Below are 20,252 nucleotides of genomic sequence, written 5' to 3' on the forward strand. Positions count from 1 at the left end.
ATCTTCCAAAAGGACAACCACCATAAGCACACAGCCAAGATAACAAAGGAGTGGCTCCGGGACAACTCTGTGAATGTCCTTGAGTGGCCCAGCCAGAGCCCAGACTTGAACCCGAATGAACATCTCTGGAGAGATCTGAAAATGGCTGTGCACCGACGCTCCCCATCCAACCTGATGGAGCTTGAGAGGTCCTGCAAAGAAGAATGGGAGAAACTGCCCAAAAATAGGTGTGCCAAGCTTGTAGCATCATACTCAAAAAGACTTGAGGCTGTAATTGGTGCCAAAGGTGCTTCAACAAAGTATTGAGCAAAGGCTGTGAATACTTATGTACGTGTTTTTCATTTTTTTATTTTTATAAATTTGCAAAGATTTCAAACAAACTTCTTTCACGTTGTCATTATGGCGTATTGTTTGTAGAATTTTGAGGAAAATAATGAATTTTAATCCATTTTGGAATAAGGCTGTAACATAAAATGTGGAAAAAGTGAAGCGCTGTGAATACTTTCCGGATGCACTGTACATCCATAGGTACACCTCCAATTCAGTACACCTTCTATCAAAACTAATTGTCTAAAGGCTTGACATCATTTTCTCAAATTTTCCAAACTGCTTAAACGCACAGTTAACTTTGCGTATGTACATTTCTAACCCACTGGAATTGTGATACAGTCGATTAAAAGTGAAACAATCTGTCTGTAAACAATTGTTGGAAAAATTACTCATGTCATGCACAAAGTAGATGTCCTAAACGACTTGCCAACACTATAGTTTGCTCATATGAAATCTGTGGAGTGGTTAAAAATGAGTTTCAATGACTTCAACCTAAGTGTATGTAAACTTCAACTATATATATATATATATATATATATATATATATATACACTATATTGCCAAAAGTATTCGCTCACCTGCCTTTAGACGCATATGAACTTGAGTGACATCCCATTCTTAATCCATAGGGTTTAATATGACGTCGGCCCACCCTTTGCAGCTATAACAGCTTCAACTATTCTGGGAAGGCTTTCCACAAGGTTTTGGAGTGTGTTTATGGGAATTTTTGACCATTCTTCCAGAAGCGCATTTGTGAGGTCAGACACTGATGTTGGACGAGAAGGCCTGGCTCGCAGTCTTCGCTCTAATTCATCCCAAAGGTGCTCTATCGGGTTGAGGTCAGGACTCTGTGCAGGCCAGTCAAGTTCTTCCACACCAAACTCGCTCATCCATGTCTTTATGGACCTTGCTTTGTGCACTGGTGCGCAGTCATGTTGGAACAGGAAGGGGCCATCCCCAAACTGTTCCCACAATGTTGGGAGCATGGAATTGTCCAAAATCTCTTGGTATGCTGAAGCATTCAGAGTTCCTTTCACTGGAACTAAGGGGCCAAACCCAGCTCCTGAAAAACAACCCCACACCATAACCCCCTTCCACCAAACTTCACAGTCGGCACAATGCAGTAAGACAAGTACCGTTCTCCTGGCAACCGCCAAACCCAGACTCATCCATCAGATTGCCAGAAGGAGAAGCGTGATTCGTCACTCCAGAGAACGCATCTCCACTGCTCTAGAGTCCAGTGTCGGTGTGCTTTACACCACTGCATCCGACGCTTTGCATTGCACTTGGTGATGTATGGCTTGGATGCAGCTGCTCGGCCATGGAAACCCATTCCATGAAGCTCTCTACGCACTGTTCTTGAGCTAATCTGAAGGCCACATGAACTTTGGAGGTCTGTAGCGATTGACTCTGCAGAAAGTTGGCAACCTCTGCGCACTATGCGCCTCAGCATCCGCTGACCCCGCTCTGTCATTTTACGTGGCCTACCACTTCGTGGCTGAGTTGCTGTCATTCCCAATCGCTTCCACTTTGTTATAATACCACTGACAGTTGACTGTGGAATATTTAGTAGCGAGGAAATTTCACGACTGTACTTGTTGCACAGGTGGCATCCTATCACAGTACCACGCTGGAATTCACTGAGCTCCTGAGAGTGGCCCATTCTTTCACAAATGTTTGTAGAAGCAGTCTGCATGCCTAGGTGCTTCATTCTATACACCTGTGGCCATGGAAGTGATTGGAACACCTGAATTAAATTATTTGGATGGGTGAGCGAATACTTTTGGCAATATAGTGTATATTCTCTCAAATTCTGCCACCTCACTCAACATGCTGTAGGAAATTAATTAGAAGATTTGACAAATATTTGCACTAATTCTGTTTGGCCAGTGAATATTATGAATTAAATATTTCTGCCTCATTACACGTTTAAAATATATTTCTATCTTAAAAGTTGGATAATTATTAAGTTCTTTTTCTCATGCAATTGTTTAACAGCTATTATATCATCATCCATGAACACTCTTCACATGGTTAATTTCTTTCCTTTCTGGTCTACCATAAGCCGGTGCTGTGATCATATTATTCTAGTCAAGGAAAACTGTGGCAATTGTAATTTTTTTTTTTTTTCTTTTTTCACAGAATCACAGTCCAATACAAAGCTACCTGCCATCATTTGGTGTAAGAAACACATATTTTGTGCCAACAGTAATAGTACCGAAAAGGTCAGAATGTTACTTAAAAGACAATTAACCAAAAATATTTCAAATTAGAGCACACATCAAAGTAATAACAGAACTGCTTTAATAATTAATATTACTGAATAGGATTCTCTATAAAATAGCATTTATTTTAGCTGTCAGGATTAATGATCATAACATATTTTAAAGAATGAATCTTTCAATTTAGTCAATGTTCATTTCATGCTAGTTTAACAATTGCCCCCAACCTAACAGACAAGATAAAATCGTGAAGCTTACACGTGAGTGTCATCGACTTTAAACCAACCTAAATAAGTTGCTATAAAAATGTACATTCAAAAGGCCTAACAAATTCAGACAGCAGAAGAAAAATATCTTTTTTATACCTTACATTTTTTCTTTTTCTACAAATTGATTGCACAATCTTTTCAGGCAGATTAAGAACATTATTGTGCATATACAGAATAATTGTCATTACTCCAGCTTGTGATTGAGGACATTTAGAGCATTACAACTGCCCTCCGTCTCCTCTACTGTATGAAATCTGTTAATTTAAAACAGTCCACATAGTAAAATTATTCACAGAGAAAACAGCAGCAAATAATACAAAATAGCACTCTTTATGTTGTTTTGGATATATGCATCTGCTAAATGAATAAATGGAACCATTTATAACCATCACTTGAATCCAGACATTTCAGGGTGAGACATGTGAACACTCATGTGAAAAAATATTATACATTGAGGCACTTTATTTACCATGCAGGCAAAGCAACTGAACGCAGTCAAATAATATTACTTGACATCTAGTTTGATTTTAATGTTCATGGCTGCAAGCTCTGCTACAAAGTATCGGAACACATACGGAACGGACACAGTCTCAATGGAGTCGCTCTTGTTGCAAAGCAAGCAGATAGTCTTCCGATGCCGTGTAGCTGACCAATGAGGCGGCGGCTTTTCAAGAAGCGGAGACAGCAGGCTGCCACAGTCCATGCAAACCTGAGCCACGGAACGGTCCGAGCAGTTAAACAGCCGATCGTGAAGCAAGAACGATGTCCCGTGAGCCAGCAAAGCGTCGCGTTCCATCTCTCCAAACCGGATTCCTCCCTGCACGTTCCTCCCTCCCAAGGGCTGATTGGTCACTTTATCTCTTGCTCCTGTAGTTCGCACCTGGAACTTGTCGGAGACCATGTGACGCAAACGCTGGTAGTAAACCACCCCGATGAAGATGTCCGCTTCGAGCTCCAAGCCGCTGAGGCCGGAGTAAAGCCGCTCCGTGCCATAGTAATTGTACCCCGCGGCTTTCAGCATCTCACCGAAGTGCTCAAGTGCAGAGCTCTCCTCGGAGAAGGTGAAGGGTGTGGCGTCGTGGCACAGCCCGTGAAGGGCTGCTGATTTGCCAGCCATGCTCTCAATCAGCATTCCGATAGTCATTCTAGAGGGGAAACCGTGAGGGTTGAACAGGATGTCAGGGGTCATGCCGCTCTCAGTGAAGGGCATGTCCTCGGCGGGCCACAGGCGACTCAGGATTCCCTTCTGACCATGTCTGCTGGCAAACTTGTCACCGATAGTGGGGTTTCTAGGAACGCGGGTTGTGATGCACACACGTTTGAAGCGGCCGGTTCCAGTGTCGTTGCTACACACCTTGATGTTGTCCACCACACAACTCTCTTGGTACCTGTACAGAAACAGTTACAAAGTGCAGAAATCAACAAAATTAGCTAAAGCTGGACTATACTGCAGTGCAAAGGCAAAATGCAGTACCTGCACAATTGAGTTATGACCAGAATTGGTTCTCTCAGACGATGATTTGACTAGTGACCAACAAAAGATTTGGCTCAACTACACTCAAATTCAGACAAAAAAAAACATATGAAAATTACAGTAGCTACAAAATCCACCAAGTTCGTTTTAATTATATAATACCTTTCCCTTGCACACAGTGCTTTTAAAAAATACAGGCACTTTACATAAAACACACACAAACACAATATACTGCATCACAAAAAAGTAACTTTGAAGTCAAATAAGGGAAACTCTGTTTCTTTTTAGGAAAATAAGGGACAATATCCATTTATTTAAACCTCATATGCTAATTGAGACTTAAGTGTTGTAAGCAAACAAAATGCCAGTCCATCAGTGGATGTTTGCAGAACATGTATAAAAAGACAGTCACTGCTTCACTGAATGAAGTGCCAAAATGCATTTGGGCTTGAAATAGGACTGAATAAATATTAGCTGGGTTTCCATCCAAATGTTTCAGATTTTTTAAGCGCATTTCTAAAAATGAGACTAAAGAAAATGCAAATCATTGCACATTTCCATCCACTATGTCATGCTCATTATCTTGATGGAGCCGGCCTGAATGACCTCCTTGCTTTAGGGAGAGTTGTATTTGTGGTACTGGAGCAACTGTACTTTGTTTTATTAAATGCTGCCAGGTGACGCAGTAGAATAGAATGAGTGTAAACTCATATAATGGGGGCTGAAATGGCTGCTATGACCATATGCCATCAGCCTCTGTATACCTGGGAGGGCCCGCGCTCATAACTGTCCTGGCTGGTTCTGAGGAGCCACTTTAACGACCAGCTTTGGGTTAAATACTTCCGAATGTCAAGGGCTATGTTCGAAGAATTGCTCTGTTGTGAGAAGGAGCGAAGCACGTGCACAAATGGTTTTGCAAATAAACCATTTCAATCACAGTAATGTGCAATTGGACTTACGCCAAACTATTGAAAATCCACTTCTGCCTATCGCGTAAACTTTTAAACAAATTTTATGCACACATTAAGCGATTCCATTCAGGTTTTCTTAAGCACAAATTTTTAATTCACGTAAAAATAGTTGGATGGAAACCCAGCAAATGACAGTAAAGTGATTCCTTACTTGTAGAAGGTCACATGACTCTGACCCGTATTGAGATTGATGTGGCTGTAGAAAGGGTCTCCATACTTCAGCACAGAGCCTATAAATGGCAGTCCGTCGGGATCCAGTCTATCCATTGCTTTTGGGTCACCTGGCTTGACCCCAAACACAATGCTATCCTCACCTTTGACCTTCTCAGACAGGTCTATGATCTCCGTCTTATAAACAGTACCATGGGCAAAGCCACGCTCCCATGAGGATTTATTCAGAATCTGGAGAAAGTTACAGAAAACGTTTAGAAATGCAGAAGAACATTCAGTAATTTAAAGACCCCATAAAATGGTTTGATAATGTCTACACAGGAAATAAAATTCCATATATATTAGGGCTCGATTGAAATCGATTGACAAAATATTCATACTGCATGTGCTAAAAGTTTCTTTTGTCCACTTTAAAAGTACACAAGCATGTTGTTGGCCTCAAAGCAACACAATTTAGATTTTATTTAGGCTTACCATAGCATCCTCCATATCATAGCCAGTGTAAGAAATTACAGCCACTATCGCGTTGGTGCCAATGGGGTAATTGTCCATGTTATAGTGGTCGTACATCACAGGTCTGACCAGAGGGCTCTGGGGCGTCTGCAGACGGTACAGTTTATTGTCAGATCGGTCCTGGTACGAGTGCAGTGGGAAGCCCATGGTCTGTTTACCTTCAGATCATAAGAGTAGAACTTCTAATAAAAGCAGGATTACGCTTTAACTCTTACATTGACATAATACGTGAGGCAAGGATGCAATTCAGTTCTTTTTTTCTTTTTTCTTAAAGGGGTACTTCACCTGAAAATTATAATTCTGACAACACTTACTGACCCCTTACATTGTTCCAAACCTGTATGACTTTTCTTCTTTCATGGAACACAAAAGAAGATGTTAGGCAGAATGCCTCAGTCACCATTCATTGTCATTGTATGGACAAAAAGTGCAATAAAAGTGACTGTCATACTGTTCCATTGATATAAGTGGGTTTGAAACTAAATGGAAGTCAATTAAATGATGAAAGACTTGGGTAAACTATCCCTTTAAAGTTTTACAACACTGATGTTTGTGCAAATGTTACAACAGAAAGAGGTCATAAGGACAGAGGAAGTTGTCTTACTCATCTGGCACTGGTACATGTTTCTGGGACTCTGGTTGTGATCAGAGAAAGGGATGAATTCTGCCACCACACTCAACATGCTGTGAGGAAACAGCTCTTGATGTGTGGTCACACCGTCCTCTATCTCCTTCTCAAAGATCCCCACATTCAGATACACCTGAGCATAAAACAAACGCATTTAGAGTAGGATGGTTTCAATATAGCGATTTTCCGATGCATTGTTAATTTTTTTTTTCTATATGCGCAACTCTCATCATATCCCTCACATTTGAGACCAAAAGTCTTGCTATGGTACTAAAAAGGTCTGTGAAGCCACTAGCCGGTAAATGTTCAGATTTCACTCGCCAGTAACTGAGTTCTATAGTGGAGACGTTATTTAGCTGCATGTCCTTTCACTGCATGTTGAGAGTTCAAATTTGATTTGACTCGTTCCGTGTAATTTGTCCAAAGAGCTACACAATCCACTTGTCATTGAATAATGTCTCTTTTAATAACCTTTGTGGTAAACCCTTTGCACGGATGAGGTAAAGAAGCCATTCAGGTCCTCTCTTGTTAATTTGCAATAATTTGCAGACGAGTGCTGGTTTTCTTAAAGCGACAGTTCTGATTTTTAGCACTACAAATCAATGTAAATAATTATGCATTAAACAATAAATGTAACAAAATATATTCAATATTATAATATATTAAATGATGGAATACATGAATTTATGTATAATAATAATACATTTTTAAAAAGCTAAAATGTGACCAAAATGTTGATTTGATTTTCTTTGATTTTTAATTATTTTTTTTTAATAAATGTACCTAGTTAGAAGGTCCCCTGAATAATTAACAGCATTAGCCGGGAGAGAATTTCTTTCATATGTAAGCAAAATGGACATTGTATCGGAAATAAAACCATATGAATCGATATCGAATCAATTAGAATCGAGAGCTTGTGAATTGGAATCGAATCAGGAAATCTGTATCAATACTAGAGGTTGACTGATAGTGGATTTTGCTGATACCAATCACTAAAGGGGCTGGAAAAGGCCATTAACCGATTAATCGGTCGATAGTTTTTAAAAATCGATTAATAGAGTATTACAACATTTTCTTAGTCAGCAAAGACATAGAGGCCAGAATAGAAAATGAATAAAATCCCAGATGTTATTTTTCAACCAATAATAATCAGAAAAAAGATTGTGTGCATAATATGGGACTTTTAACACTAAACAAGCCTGAAACACACCGGGGACTCTTATTTTGAAATGATGGAGACTTGGCTCTGTTAAAATGCTCTATTTTTAATATTTACCAAATTAAGCATTTTACAGCCTATATATTAATATTATTATTCACAATATATGAAGTTGGAGATGCAATGTTCTGCATGTGCTGAAGAGGGACGTTTCTATATAGTCAAATTTTTCTTTGCATGCCCACAGCTTCAATTTAAAAACCGTAGCAAAAGGAACACAGTGGAATAATAATAATAAAAAAAGTATCGGCAACTATCGGCATAGATTTTTGCAGATAACTGATAGTAAAAAAAAAATAAATAAAAAAAAAAAAAAAAATCACCTATCGGCAATGATTAATTGGTTTTACCGATATATTGGTCTACCTCTAATCAATACCCAGCCTTAATTTAGAGTTAAAAGGTTTGTCAGGGTCAGTGATGAAAGTGGCAGGAAACCAGCGGCAAACTAGAAAATAAAAGTTCATAAAGACTCATTTTGAATGTTGCTTTGACAAAGCCTTGAAAAGTCCATGTTTTCGAATGAAGTCTACGGGATTTTTTTGGATATTTTATAGTTGTTTGAAAACTGTCAGTCAGATCAGAAAAGAATCTAAAAGATTTTACAGAAATCTAGAAAAGATATAACCAACCAAAAAAAGGCTGAAGGACTGTGCCGAGTTCTACATTTGGTTGATGCAGCTCTAGGCCGTGTCCACCAAAGCGTTTTTTGCCAGCTGAAAATGCCAGGTGCTTTTCTGAAAACGGCCAGCTGGGAGCGCTTTGGAGGCGCAGCATTTTTTAAGCTGCGACACTTCGGTTGCTATGATACGGAATATCCATTTGTCCCGCCCCTCCTCCACTGTGATTGCACAGCTGGGTAAAAAGTGACAGTGACGAGCACTGCGTTTTACCCAAAGTTGAACATTTTTCAACTCTCGACGAGGAATAGATGCTCAGCGCCTCGTCACACTGCTGGCTTTTTTAAATACCATTGCAAACAATTGAAAAAGTATGCTGGCCTAGAAATCTGGGTCTTAGGTTATGGATTTTAAAAACAACCCTAACCCAAGTATGTACAATAACAGTATGCTGGCTTTGTCATGTCAGCACAAAAACAATACATGAACAAAGACTTTTGATTACTAGTGGTACTTGAGTTTCAACACATTCTCTACATTATCTTTCTTCTTCTCACCTGTTCAAAGGTGCCAATAAGCTCCTGTTTCCCTAGTGCAAGGTTCCGGACAGGCCGCACCATGCGACAGGGTGTGGTAAACAGATAGAGGCCGGGGTACATGCTGGCTTTACCCGTCTGAGGAACCAGAACAATCTCAGTCCAGGGCGGCACCTTTTTCTCTTTCAGCACCTAAAGAAAAACACAAAATGAGTGCAGATATAAATATGCTCAAGTTATAAATATTATAAAATCTACTATACAAATTGCCTTAAGCTTGATAATAGATTGAGACCAAATTATTTCTCACCTTAAACCTACGGAGAGACTCGACGACAGATGGCGCCACCTCTCTTTCCACCCAGCCAATCATGGCCCCATCCAGTATGACGGGATAACAGTCAGAATACGGCTGACCAGGGGTCCCGTCTGCCGCAGTCACACCTGGTGATAGAGAAACTCATTTACATACTCAAAAATAGATAACTTTGAATCTCCCAATCTGATTTATTGTCATTCAGCAATACCATTTCTATTACTAAGGATCTCAAATTGAATGATGGCTTGGGGACTTCACTATTGTATATCTTCTCCTGGCAGACTATAAAATGGGCAAAAAGAATCCCATTTACACAGTATACAATTATAAGAATACATAATTGTTAAATAGTTTTTGTAGTACAATCACTAACATAGTACATTGGCACTAATATGTTTTTTTGGACATGGTACCATAGTATGTGAATATGGTAGTTATTCAGCACCATGGTATTAGCTAGTGTTGGGTTCGAGTCCACCTTAGTCGAGTCTGACTCAAGTCTGAGTCTTTAAACAATCGAGTCCGTGTCAAGTCCGAGTCCAAAAGGGGCCGAGTCTAACTCAAGACCGAATCCATAACAGGCCGAGTCCAAGTCGAGTCCGAATGAATCTGTTCATGAATCTGAATTAAAATTGTAACCGTAAACTCAACATCAATATTTAAAGCTTATTTTAACCTTTTTGTCAATATAAATGCAACACAACCACCTCTGTTGCATTTCATTTTCACATTTTATGATTAGCATTCTGCTGAACAAACTTCAAAGTGGTTTCAGATTGAAAGAATATGCTTTAGGTATATGGAGACAAAACTGTCCTTCAACACACTTCTTATTGTGTTCGGTTCACTTTTTCAATTATTTGGTGATTTTTCCCCTCCACTCAAACACAGACTAAAGAAACTTTCACATTTTTTTATGACAAACTCTACTTGAGCTGACGTTTCGTTCTTTTCACATTATATTTAGTAATGGATAATAGGTGAATAGAGACTTCTCCCCTCACTTGTGTTCTTCATTGTATTTTCGGACTTTTTGCCATTGAAATGCAAGTGCCAGCTTTACAGGTAACACACAGAGGTTGCGCTACAAATATGTAACGGACTGAGTTGTACAATTTCCATCATGGTCCGTTTCATCCGTCATATTAGTTTAAATATCCCTAATACGTAGCATATTTGATTTTGTCTCAATATAGTCAACATTTTCAGTTAGAAATGGCTTTGCGTAATAATGTGAGTCTGATAAAACGTGTTTTATTTAATAATTTGCAGAGTTGGGGAACGTACTTTTAAAAGTGTACTTACTTTATTGATATTTCTGGGTGAGAGTGGCAGAGCACGTGTGGTGACCTATTTCGCGCACACACATACAATACGCGCGAGAGCGAGAGAAAGTACTTTGAAAGAGTGCACCCTGCCGTTCTCAGCCAGAATAATCACATATAAGGACATTTACGCGTGAAAACTGATATGCAGTATCAAATACACAGAATGTATGATAGTACTAACTGTAGAGAGCACATCATTATGAAGACAAAGAAAAATCCCAGAGGCAATTTTGAAATCCCGGCCAGATGCTTTTTTCAGGTCCGAAAAAAAGAGGATGTATGGTCACCCTATGTTACGTTATTTTTTTGTCATTGCATCACAAATGCCATGGACTCGGAAAAAATCCCAAATCCTAAAGTCTCGAGTCCGAGTCAAGTCAGAGTAAAAATGCATCCGAGTCCGTGGCAAGTACAAGTATGTTAAAATTGGGCTTGTGACTCGGACTCGAGTCCAAACTCGATTACCCCAACTATAGTATTAGCATCTGGTACCACACTGTACCATGGAACTGCCCAAGTATTAGTAAGGGATATTATATTCAGTTGTCTATAAATTGTAAAAGGGTAATTTTTAAATATTTAAATATTAAAGGAATTTTGAATCAGACATTACCCAGAGAGCAAAGCAAGGCTGGCAGTGTGGTTGTGGGATATACTGGGGCCACAATCTCACAGTGAGCTGTCATGTGATTCATAAGGCCACACGGCTCTCCGTCAGGAGTGTGTACAGGACACACAAAACCCCAAGACTCTGGCAGCAGCCTCCGCACAGATGTGGTCCTCATCTTAGCAAAGGCGGCTCCTCTGTGCACGCAGCGGAAATGAGACAGGTAACGGATGAAGTTCAGCTTGTCTGCCACGACACACAGGCCTGTGTCCTGCAGCATGCCCAGACCTGCAGGAGATCCAGGGGTTAAAATTACAGATCTGAGTTCTGATAAAACGGAACGGTCCGAAATTATCAATGGCTTCAGAAAACTTTAAATATAGTGCACAAGTCATATTAATGATGGTCTTTTTGGAGCTTGACAGCCGTTGTCGCTATGAACTGTTACTGTATGGAAATTCAATACACAAAGATTCTCCAATAATTTCTAATTTTGTGTTCCACAGAAATAAATAACAGCATACAGTACATATAACGTTATTTACAGACCGTATTATATAATGACAGAATTTTCATTTTTAGGCAAACAATTCCTTTAATGCACACAAGCATACAGTTTTGTACCTGTCTTTGACTGCAGGTTTCCTGTGGCTAACAGATACTCAAAGGCTTTGGTGAGATCTGTGCCCGCATTGAAGATCTTAGTGAGGTTATCTGAGGTCAGGCCTCCCACTCTTTGACTTCTCTTGGCCAATGCCAGTTTCACAGACACCAACCAACCTGCCATTTTCTCCTGAGAAGCATTCACGACAGATTTAGAAACACATTCTCTAATATTTACTATTATGGCTAGACAGACAGGTGAACACATGATAATAGTGAGCTTACTTTCATGAACATAAGGTAGAGCTGTCCTGGTGTGAGCACCTCCTGACACATCAGACTGTCAGGGTTCTCCTCCATACACTCCTGCTTAGCAAAGCTGAAGAGCTTTCGTGTCATTAGACACAACATGTAAAACTTCTCCACATCTGACTTCAGGTGTATACACAGACATTCACTGCAAAAAGTAGAAAATAATGAATGAATTCGTTTGCATCACCACTTAAAGGAAAAGTTCACCCAAAAATGAAAATTCTCTCGTCATTTACTCACCCTCATGCCATCCCAGATGTATACGATACGACTTTCTTTCTTCTGCAGAACACAAAGTTTTTTAAAAGAATATCTCAGCTCTGCAGGTCCAGACAATGCAAGTGAATGGTGATGAACACTTTGAAGCTCCAAAAAGCACAAAGGCAGTGGTTTAATCCATGTCTTCTGAAGCGATCTAATCGGTTTTGGGTGAGAACAGACCAAAATGTAGCTGTACATCTTGCCATTGCAGTCTCTAGGCACAATCATGATTTCAAGCTCGATTACACTTCCTAGTTCTTGACAAATGCACAGATCGCTACATGGCACTAGTTAGCTTGAAATCATGATCGCCAAGGAGACTGCTTATGTCAAGATTTATAGTGGGGAAAAAAGTGTTATATTTTAGTCTGTTCTCACCAAATAACAACTGGATTGCTTCAGAAGATATGGATTAAACCACTAGTGTCTTATGGATTACTTTTATGTGGCATTTATGCACTTTTTGAGCTTCAAAGTTTTGGTAACCATTCACTTGCATTATACGGACCTACAGAGCTGTGATATTCTTCTAAAAATCTTCGTCTGTGTTCTGTTGAAGAAAAAGGCATACACATCTGTGATAACGTGTATGAGTAAATTATGAGAATTTTTTATTTTTGGGAGAACTTTCTTTAAAAAATGTTCAAGGAAATCCCAGCTTAAAATTGTTCATAAATTAAAATGTTTTAATTAAATCAAATATTACAGTTTCTTGTGTTATTAAATTTAGACATATCAATAAAAATAAAGAGTAATCCTTGTTCATTTATTAAAAACTGGTTTAGAAAACATGCATAAAACAAAAACAAATAATTCTGTATGTTGCCTCTTATTTTTTATTTAATTGGCAAAAATACATTGAATAAATATGACCAGTTCAGTCCAAAAAATATTGAATAACATCAAAAGGTGAAACACACACACACACACACAGTATATATAGTATATTAATGAGTCAAAACTGAAATGTGATTAACAGCACTTGGGACTTACTCTAAGAGGAAATGAGCACACTGCTCATGAGTGAACCATTCTGGGAGGTTGAGTTTGACCCGGAAACGTTCGCCCAGATAACTGAGCACTTTCCCTTTAGTTGTGCAGCCCTCGTCCATGACCTGACGCAACATTTCTGACACACAACTTTTATAGAAAGAGTTCTCCTCCCTGCCTTTGATCAACTCCTGGTAGATCTGAAAATCTGAGATGTCCACTAAAGCCTTGAGAAAAAAAAAGGTAGATGACATAAGTGATACTGAAATGTTCTCCATAAAAATATACATAGATAATACACAGCCAACTGGTATACTTGATTCATTTTACCTTTAGCGCAAAGCCCAAGGGAAGAAAGAACAGCTCTTTCCGGTAAATGAAATTCAGCATGACTGTTCCATTGTCCAGGTAATGAAGATTCATATTAATGGCTGTGTGTTCATCTCTTACACAGTGCATTGAAATAGCTGAACACAAAGTGAGACTGTTAATAACACAATCAATCTGTGCATTTTTATAAATCAGGGCCTCTAACACTATCTATTGTTCTATCAAATTATTGAGAATTCCAGATTTGTAATATTTTATGGGACACAGGCATTACTCACCATATTGAGTGTAGCCTTGTCCTCTGCTCTTAAATTTTGGTCTTATCAAGGCGATGGGATAGTTCCTCCTTGGCATGATCAGCAGACGAATCACCTTCTCTATGCCGTTCACAATAAAATAACCACCCATTTCCTGCGAAAGTGACATTGACATTAGATGAGAACATAACACTTAGACAAAAGTGTAATTTCATCCAAGATTCCAACTGAAGTCAACATGAAATCAAAATTCACTTTATTTGCAATGCATGTTCCTGGTCTTATTGTGTGCAATTCACAGGTGCATGTTAACCTCTGAAACTCTGATAATGTCATCAATCCCTCTTACTTTTCAGCCCCTCCCCTCCAACCACATTCTTCCATTCTGTCACACCCAGTTTTCCTGATCCAATTAATCCCAGTTGATAAAATTAAGTCCTGTCCTAAATCTTTTTAATATACCGGTTCTCTCTAAAATATGTTGAATTGCAAAAGCAAAATGGATTGTTTAAAGTCATACACTGTTTGCATTGTTTTGCATGCTTTAGTTTCAGAAGGTTTGTGATTTACACCTCAGCTTCCTCATGATGCTCAATGAGTTCTTTGGGTGATAGACCATGAAGGTTGCACAGTTTAGATTTAACCATGATGGGCACCTGACCCAAAGACTGTTTGATGATTCCTTTAGGAACTCCATTCAAAGACCAACTCACATCCACCTGTAAAAAGACAAAACATTGACACTTGTTACTTAAAAAATACCATCTAACAACTTGGCTATTCTGAGATTATTGGCATCAGCTGATAACAGTATTATATTGTTTAAACATACAAAAGTGTTTTATTTAAACAATTTTGTGTACATTTACTACTATTAAAAGGTGCTGTAAGCGATTTCATCCATTTGTAAAGGGATAGTTCATTTACTCACCCTCATGCCATTCCAGATGTATGAGTTTCTTCTGATGAACAAAAATGAAGATTTTTAAAACATTTCAACTCTGTAGGTTCAAACAATGCAGGTAATTAGTGGCCAGAACCGTGAGGTCCAAAAAGCACATAAAGGCAGCAAGTAATTCATACGACTGCAGTGGGTAAATCCATATTTTCTGAAGCGATATGATAGGTGTGAGTGAGAAACAGATCAAGTCCTTTTTTACTATAAATTCTCCTCCCTTACCAGTAGGTGGCGATATGCACAAAGAATGCGAATCGTCAAAAACAAAAGAAGAACAACATGAAAGTTAAAGTGGAGATACATTTATATTCTCACCCACAAATATCATATCGCTTCTGAAAATATGGATTAAACCAGCAGAGTCTTATGGATTACATTTATGTGGCCTTTATGCGCTTTTTGGACCTTCAAAGTTCTGGCCATCATTCACTTGCATTGTATGGACCTACAGAGCTGAAATATTTTTCTAAAAATATTTGTTTGTGTTCTGCAGAAGAAAGTAAGTCATACACATCTGGGATGGCATGAGGGTGAGTAAATGACAAGAATTTTAATTTCTAGGTCAACTATCCCTTTAATTTACCACTCATCTATACCGCCCCCCATTCCTTCTAAACACAACCTCTCTCCAAAACCCCGCCCTCCAAAGACATGTCAGCCAACCCGGCACATGCACAAAATGATTGCCAGGCAGAGCGCGTTTCTAATTGGCTAAGCTTTCTGACAAGCTAAAAAAGTGCTCCCCGTAACCCTGACTCTTTTTGGCTGTTTACTACGGAGACTACGCCAGTAACAGAGACAGTTGTGATTTCTCAGGACACTTACACAGATCAGACACAGCATTAAAACCACCTGCCTAATATCGTGTAGGTCCCAGCTCTGACCCATCGAGGCATGGACTCCACAAGACCTCTGAAGTTGTCCTGTGGTATCTGGCACCAAGATGTTAGCAGCAGATCCTTTAAGTCCTGTAAGTTGCAAAGTGGGGCCTTCATGGATCGGACTTGTTGGTCCAGCACATCCCATAGATGCTCAATCGGATTGAGATCTGGGGAATTTGGAGGCCAAGTCATCACCTTGAACTCTGTCATGTCTCTCAAACCATTCATTAACATTTTTTTGCAGTGAAGCAGGGCACATTATCCTGCTGAAAGAGGCCACTGCCATCAGAGAATACCGTTCTCATTAAGGGGTGTATGTGGTCTGCAACAATCTTTAGGTAGGTGGTATGTGTCAAAGTAACGTCCACATGAATGCCATGACCCAAGGTTTCCCAGCAGAACATTGCCCAGAGCATCACACTGCCTCCGCCAGCCTGCCATCTTCCCATAGTGCATCCTGCTGCCATCTCTTTTCCAGGTTAACAACGCACACACACCCGGCCGTCCACATGATCTAAAAGAAAATGTGATTCATCAGACCAGGCCACCTTCTTCCATTGCTCCAGTTCTGACACTCACATGCCCATTGTAGGCACTTTCGGTAGTGGACAGGGTCAGCATGGACACTCTGAACGGTCTGCAGTTATGCAGCCCCATACGCAGCAAGCTGCGATGAAGTGTGTGTTCTGACACTTTTCTATCACGGCCAGCATTACGTTTTTCAGCAATTTGTTTTACAGTAGCTCTTCTGTGGGATCGGACCAGACGTGCTAGCCTTCACTCCCCACGTGCATCAATGAGCCTTGGGCGCTCATGACCCTGTCGCTGGTTCACCGGTTGTCTTTCCTTGGACCACTTTTGGTAGGTACTAACCACTGCATACTGGGAACATCCCACAAGTCCTGCCATTTTGGAGATGCTCTGACCCAGTCGTCTAGCCATCACAATTTGGCCCTTGTCAAAGTCGCTCAGATCCTTACCCTTGCCCATTTTTCCTGCTTCCAACCCATGAAATTCAAGAACTGACTGTTCACTTGCTGCCTAATATATCTCACCCCATGACAGGTGCCGTTGTAACGACATAATAAATGTTATTCACTTCACCTGTCAGTAGTTTTAATGTTGTGGCTGATCAGTGTATTTCAGTAATATCTGTCAGGTAACAGGAACATTTTGTGAGAGCTATTCCAAAACACAGCTTACAGTTAGGTGACCAGATTTCTGGAATGAAAAAACGGGGACATTTCAAGTTCAGTGGTCAATAGGTCACTGAAATTTCATGTTACCTACTAAAAAAAGTGGACAAATCGGATTTTATGTATTTTGACCATGGTGAATGTGGTAATGTGCTGAACTATGCACTGTAAGAAATGATTTTGTTTAACTTAAAGTAACATGGTAGCCTTAAAATTTTGAGTTCATTTAAAACAAAATTTGAAAATACAATAAAATAAATAATAATTTGAATAAAAAGGTATAGTAAATACATTTGTATTTAATTTTTTACATTATATCAGTGCATTGCCATTATGCCATTAGTTTACTCAATAAAAACAAATTCTTATGTTATCTGAACACATTAGTGAATCTGCAAGATGATTTGGCAAAAAATATAAAGTTAACAAATCATGGAAATAATATTTACGTTGTGGTGTATCATGCTCTACTGAATCATGCCTTAGTCTCAATGAAATTCAAACACGGAGGTAAAAGTTGATCATTTTTAGTGGTCTAATAATAGTAATTATTATTATCATAATACTATTTTACCTAACTGTTTGTGTATCTCATATGGACCCGTTTTTCTTCATTACTACCTTTTATTTTGATCAAGTCTTATGTATTATGGTGCTCCGTTTCAGTCACTTGTTTCCCTGCAAGTTGCAAATCTATGCTCTGATGTGCTGATTTACTGTATATTTCTTTGCAGGTATTTTATTATACATTTTTATTTTTCCATGTTATTAATGTCATATTCTTCTTTGAAATTTATTGCAAGTATATGTTAAAACAACAAATGAGCAAATATGTGAGAAGGTGCTTCCTTTAGTGTGTGAATATTACATTGATCACAATAAGAGGTTATCACACTGATTGGTTTTACAGTCCAATACAAAGATAAAATTGTTGATTTTATTTGTTCATCTGCGGGAATTAATTTGACTACTTTTCACCAGCATGTTATATATTGTGCAGTCTCTGTGGGAATTCCCACATTATGAAGGCCAAACGTTCAATACTATCCCACGCCGAATTCAGAACCTGTTATAAAAAATGCATAACAATATAACTTTATAACATAAATAGCTAGTATGTGCCTTACTTTTAAGCTTATAACAATTATGATAATTCTCTTCAGTTGCCTGGTCCAGTTCTTAATGGCAAAACTGGCTGGACCAAGTAATCAGTGAAGTAAGACAAATGAATTGAAGCTGCTTTAGCGAGCAGCCCCCCCTGTTGGTCAAAATAAACACCACATGGTAGGCTTTCCTGCTCAGGCTTTCTTGCAATATAATATTTCACTATGAATACTGTCTTGAACGCTCTGTAAAAATGGGGACAGCCCACCAAAAACCGGGGCTGTCCTTAGAAAACGGGGACATCTGGTCACCCTAGCTTACAGCAAATTTAAATTGTATAATGTTTATAAGGGCTCTCTGGTGTTTATTAAATTGCCACTGAAAAAAAACAAGTCTGCCTTCAAATACCAATGAAGTCACAACAAACCAGATGTACTCATTTCTAAAGCCTTATTCCCCTCACATTCATGCCAGTCTTACCACCAGCTTCCCTCTGTATGTACAGCGCCTGCCCCTGCACTCAGCTGGGAAGATCCGCAGGTCTTTGCTGATTCCTCCCTTAGCAACTGCTGGCTTGTGAATGGTGGCTTCCAAAAAAGACAGACTGATTCGGTCTCCCTTGAACATGAACTCCAGTGGAGGAATAGCCTAAACACAAAGACATTTTAGTGAATACTGCTGTTATTAGCCAGCATCTGCATGCAATCTAAATATAATATAATATAATATAATATATATATATATACACACATATACACACACACACACAAGGTTGGGGAGTAACGGAATACATGTAACGGGATTACGTATTTAAAATACAAAATATAAGTAACTGTATTCCACCACAGTTACAATTTAAATAATTGGTAATTAGAATACAGTTACATTCAAGAAGTATTTTGATTACTGAAGAGATTATTTTGCATTTTATTGTCATTTGTTTCATTTAATATTTAGTCCTTTCAGATAGAAAACATTTACACATTTAAATGATGTGATCCAAAGTGCATTTGAACAGCGGTGAAACACTCTTATGATGTGTCACATTCATATGAGCAGACAGAAGTTGAGCAGAAGAAATAGAAATAAACCTTGTATAAATTGTCAGCTTTACGCTAAGCTAAAATGCTATTTCTAGCCATTTTACATGCACATGTTACCAGGCACGATCATATTTTTTTATCAAGAAAATTCACGTTGGATCATAATTTCTTTTTTTCTAGTAAGATCTTTGATATCAGGACAAAAATCAAATTCTTGATAATAATTTTTGTATTGTTTTCCTGTAAAAATATCAAAAAATCCTTAAAACAAGATCAATTTGATTTATCTTGTTTTAGAAACAACACTGCATAAGATATTTAGGTTTTTCAGAGAATGTATTTTTAACATGTGCATTTTGTCTTACTGTACTGGCAGAGTTTTTATAGTCAAAACAACTGAAAAAATCTACCAGTGCTGAAGAAGTAATCCAAAGTATTTAGATTACGTTACTGACCTTGAGTAATCTAACGGTATACGTTACAAATTACATTTTACAGCATGTATTCTGTAATCTGTAGTGGAAAAAATACCCTCCCAACCCTGTGTATATATATATATATATATATATATATATATATATATCCTATCGGAATACATGTGTGCTGCAAAATCTAACGCATCTCTGCTGCTCACCTCAACAACTCGACATAATCCATCAGTCACTGCCTGATCAAAGGACTCAATGTGCGCTTTCACCAGCTCCTGTACCGGCACATGCTGTTTCTCTTTAGGGACACCAAACCCTGCCTCTGTCAGGTGCTTTAAACTTGGACTAGAGGATAAATTACACCATTTCGAGAGATCCATATTTCTGTGCAGTGTGCACACACGTGTGTTCGTCAACGTGATGCCGACGGAAGAAGGTCCGACTTCCTGTAACTCAATTTCAAAATAAAAGTTGAAAAAGGCCGGTGCTAAATGATAAATGTCAGCTTCAAAGTGGATTTTAAAAGGGTTATTTCTTTAGGTTATGGTGGGGTTATCATTTTTAAATTAATTAACTTTGTTTCAGTCTCACGTATTTATGGTCTGAAAAAACAGACTTGTTTTGACAGGCAAAAACATAACCGAGCACATGCACAAACCAAGGACATCCATCAAGTCAAAAT

The 20,252-nt window shown here is 38.8% G+C and overlaps 2 protein-coding genes across 4 annotated transcripts in view; one reads left to right on the forward strand and one right to left on the reverse strand.

Moving 5' to 3' along the window:
- The window catches only part of LOC127411875 (N-acylneuraminate-9-phosphatase-like), an 18,433-nt gene extending 15,103 nt beyond the window's left edge, over window positions 1–3,330 (forward strand). The window contains exon 4 of one of the 2 annotated variants that reach the window (XR_007892358.1): window positions 2,473–3,330. The gene's annotated coding sequence lies outside the window, so the exon portion shown is untranslated. The remainder of the gene's footprint in view (window positions 1–2,472) is intronic. The other variant, XM_051647721.1, reaches the window with a different exon arrangement.
- Window positions 2,660–19,984, reverse strand: polr1b (RNA polymerase I subunit B). Of its 2 annotated transcripts, XM_051647710.1 has the most exons (16): window positions 19,777–19,984; window positions 18,580–18,747; window positions 17,003–17,020; window positions 14,533–14,679; window positions 13,982–14,114; window positions 13,704–13,840; window positions 13,377–13,600; window positions 12,096–12,267; window positions 11,832–12,000; window positions 11,214–11,495; window positions 9,264–9,397; window positions 8,975–9,145; window positions 6,555–6,711; window positions 5,912–6,108; window positions 5,418–5,668; window positions 2,660–4,209 (listed from the first exon to the last, which is right to left on the reverse strand). In XM_051647710.1, exons 1-16 carry the CDS (start codon window positions 19,948–19,950, stop codon window positions 3,327–3,329), a joined length of 3,417 nt encoding a protein of 1,138 aa, XP_051503670.1. In that variant the 5' UTR covers window positions 19,951–19,984; the 3' UTR covers window positions 2,660–3,326. The 2 variants fall into 2 exon arrangements, with proteins under 2 accessions (XP_051503670.1, XP_051503671.1); XM_051647711.1 differs by lacking the exon at window positions 17,003–17,020.
- Between the last annotated feature and the right edge of the window lie 268 nt (window positions 19,985–20,252).

The sequence above is a fragment of the Myxocyprinus asiaticus genome, chromosome 21 (genome assembly GCF_019703515.2).
Source record: "Myxocyprinus asiaticus isolate MX2 ecotype Aquarium Trade chromosome 21, UBuf_Myxa_2, whole genome shotgun sequence".
Taxonomy (NCBI): domain Eukaryota; kingdom Metazoa; phylum Chordata; class Actinopteri; order Cypriniformes; family Catostomidae; genus Myxocyprinus; species Myxocyprinus asiaticus.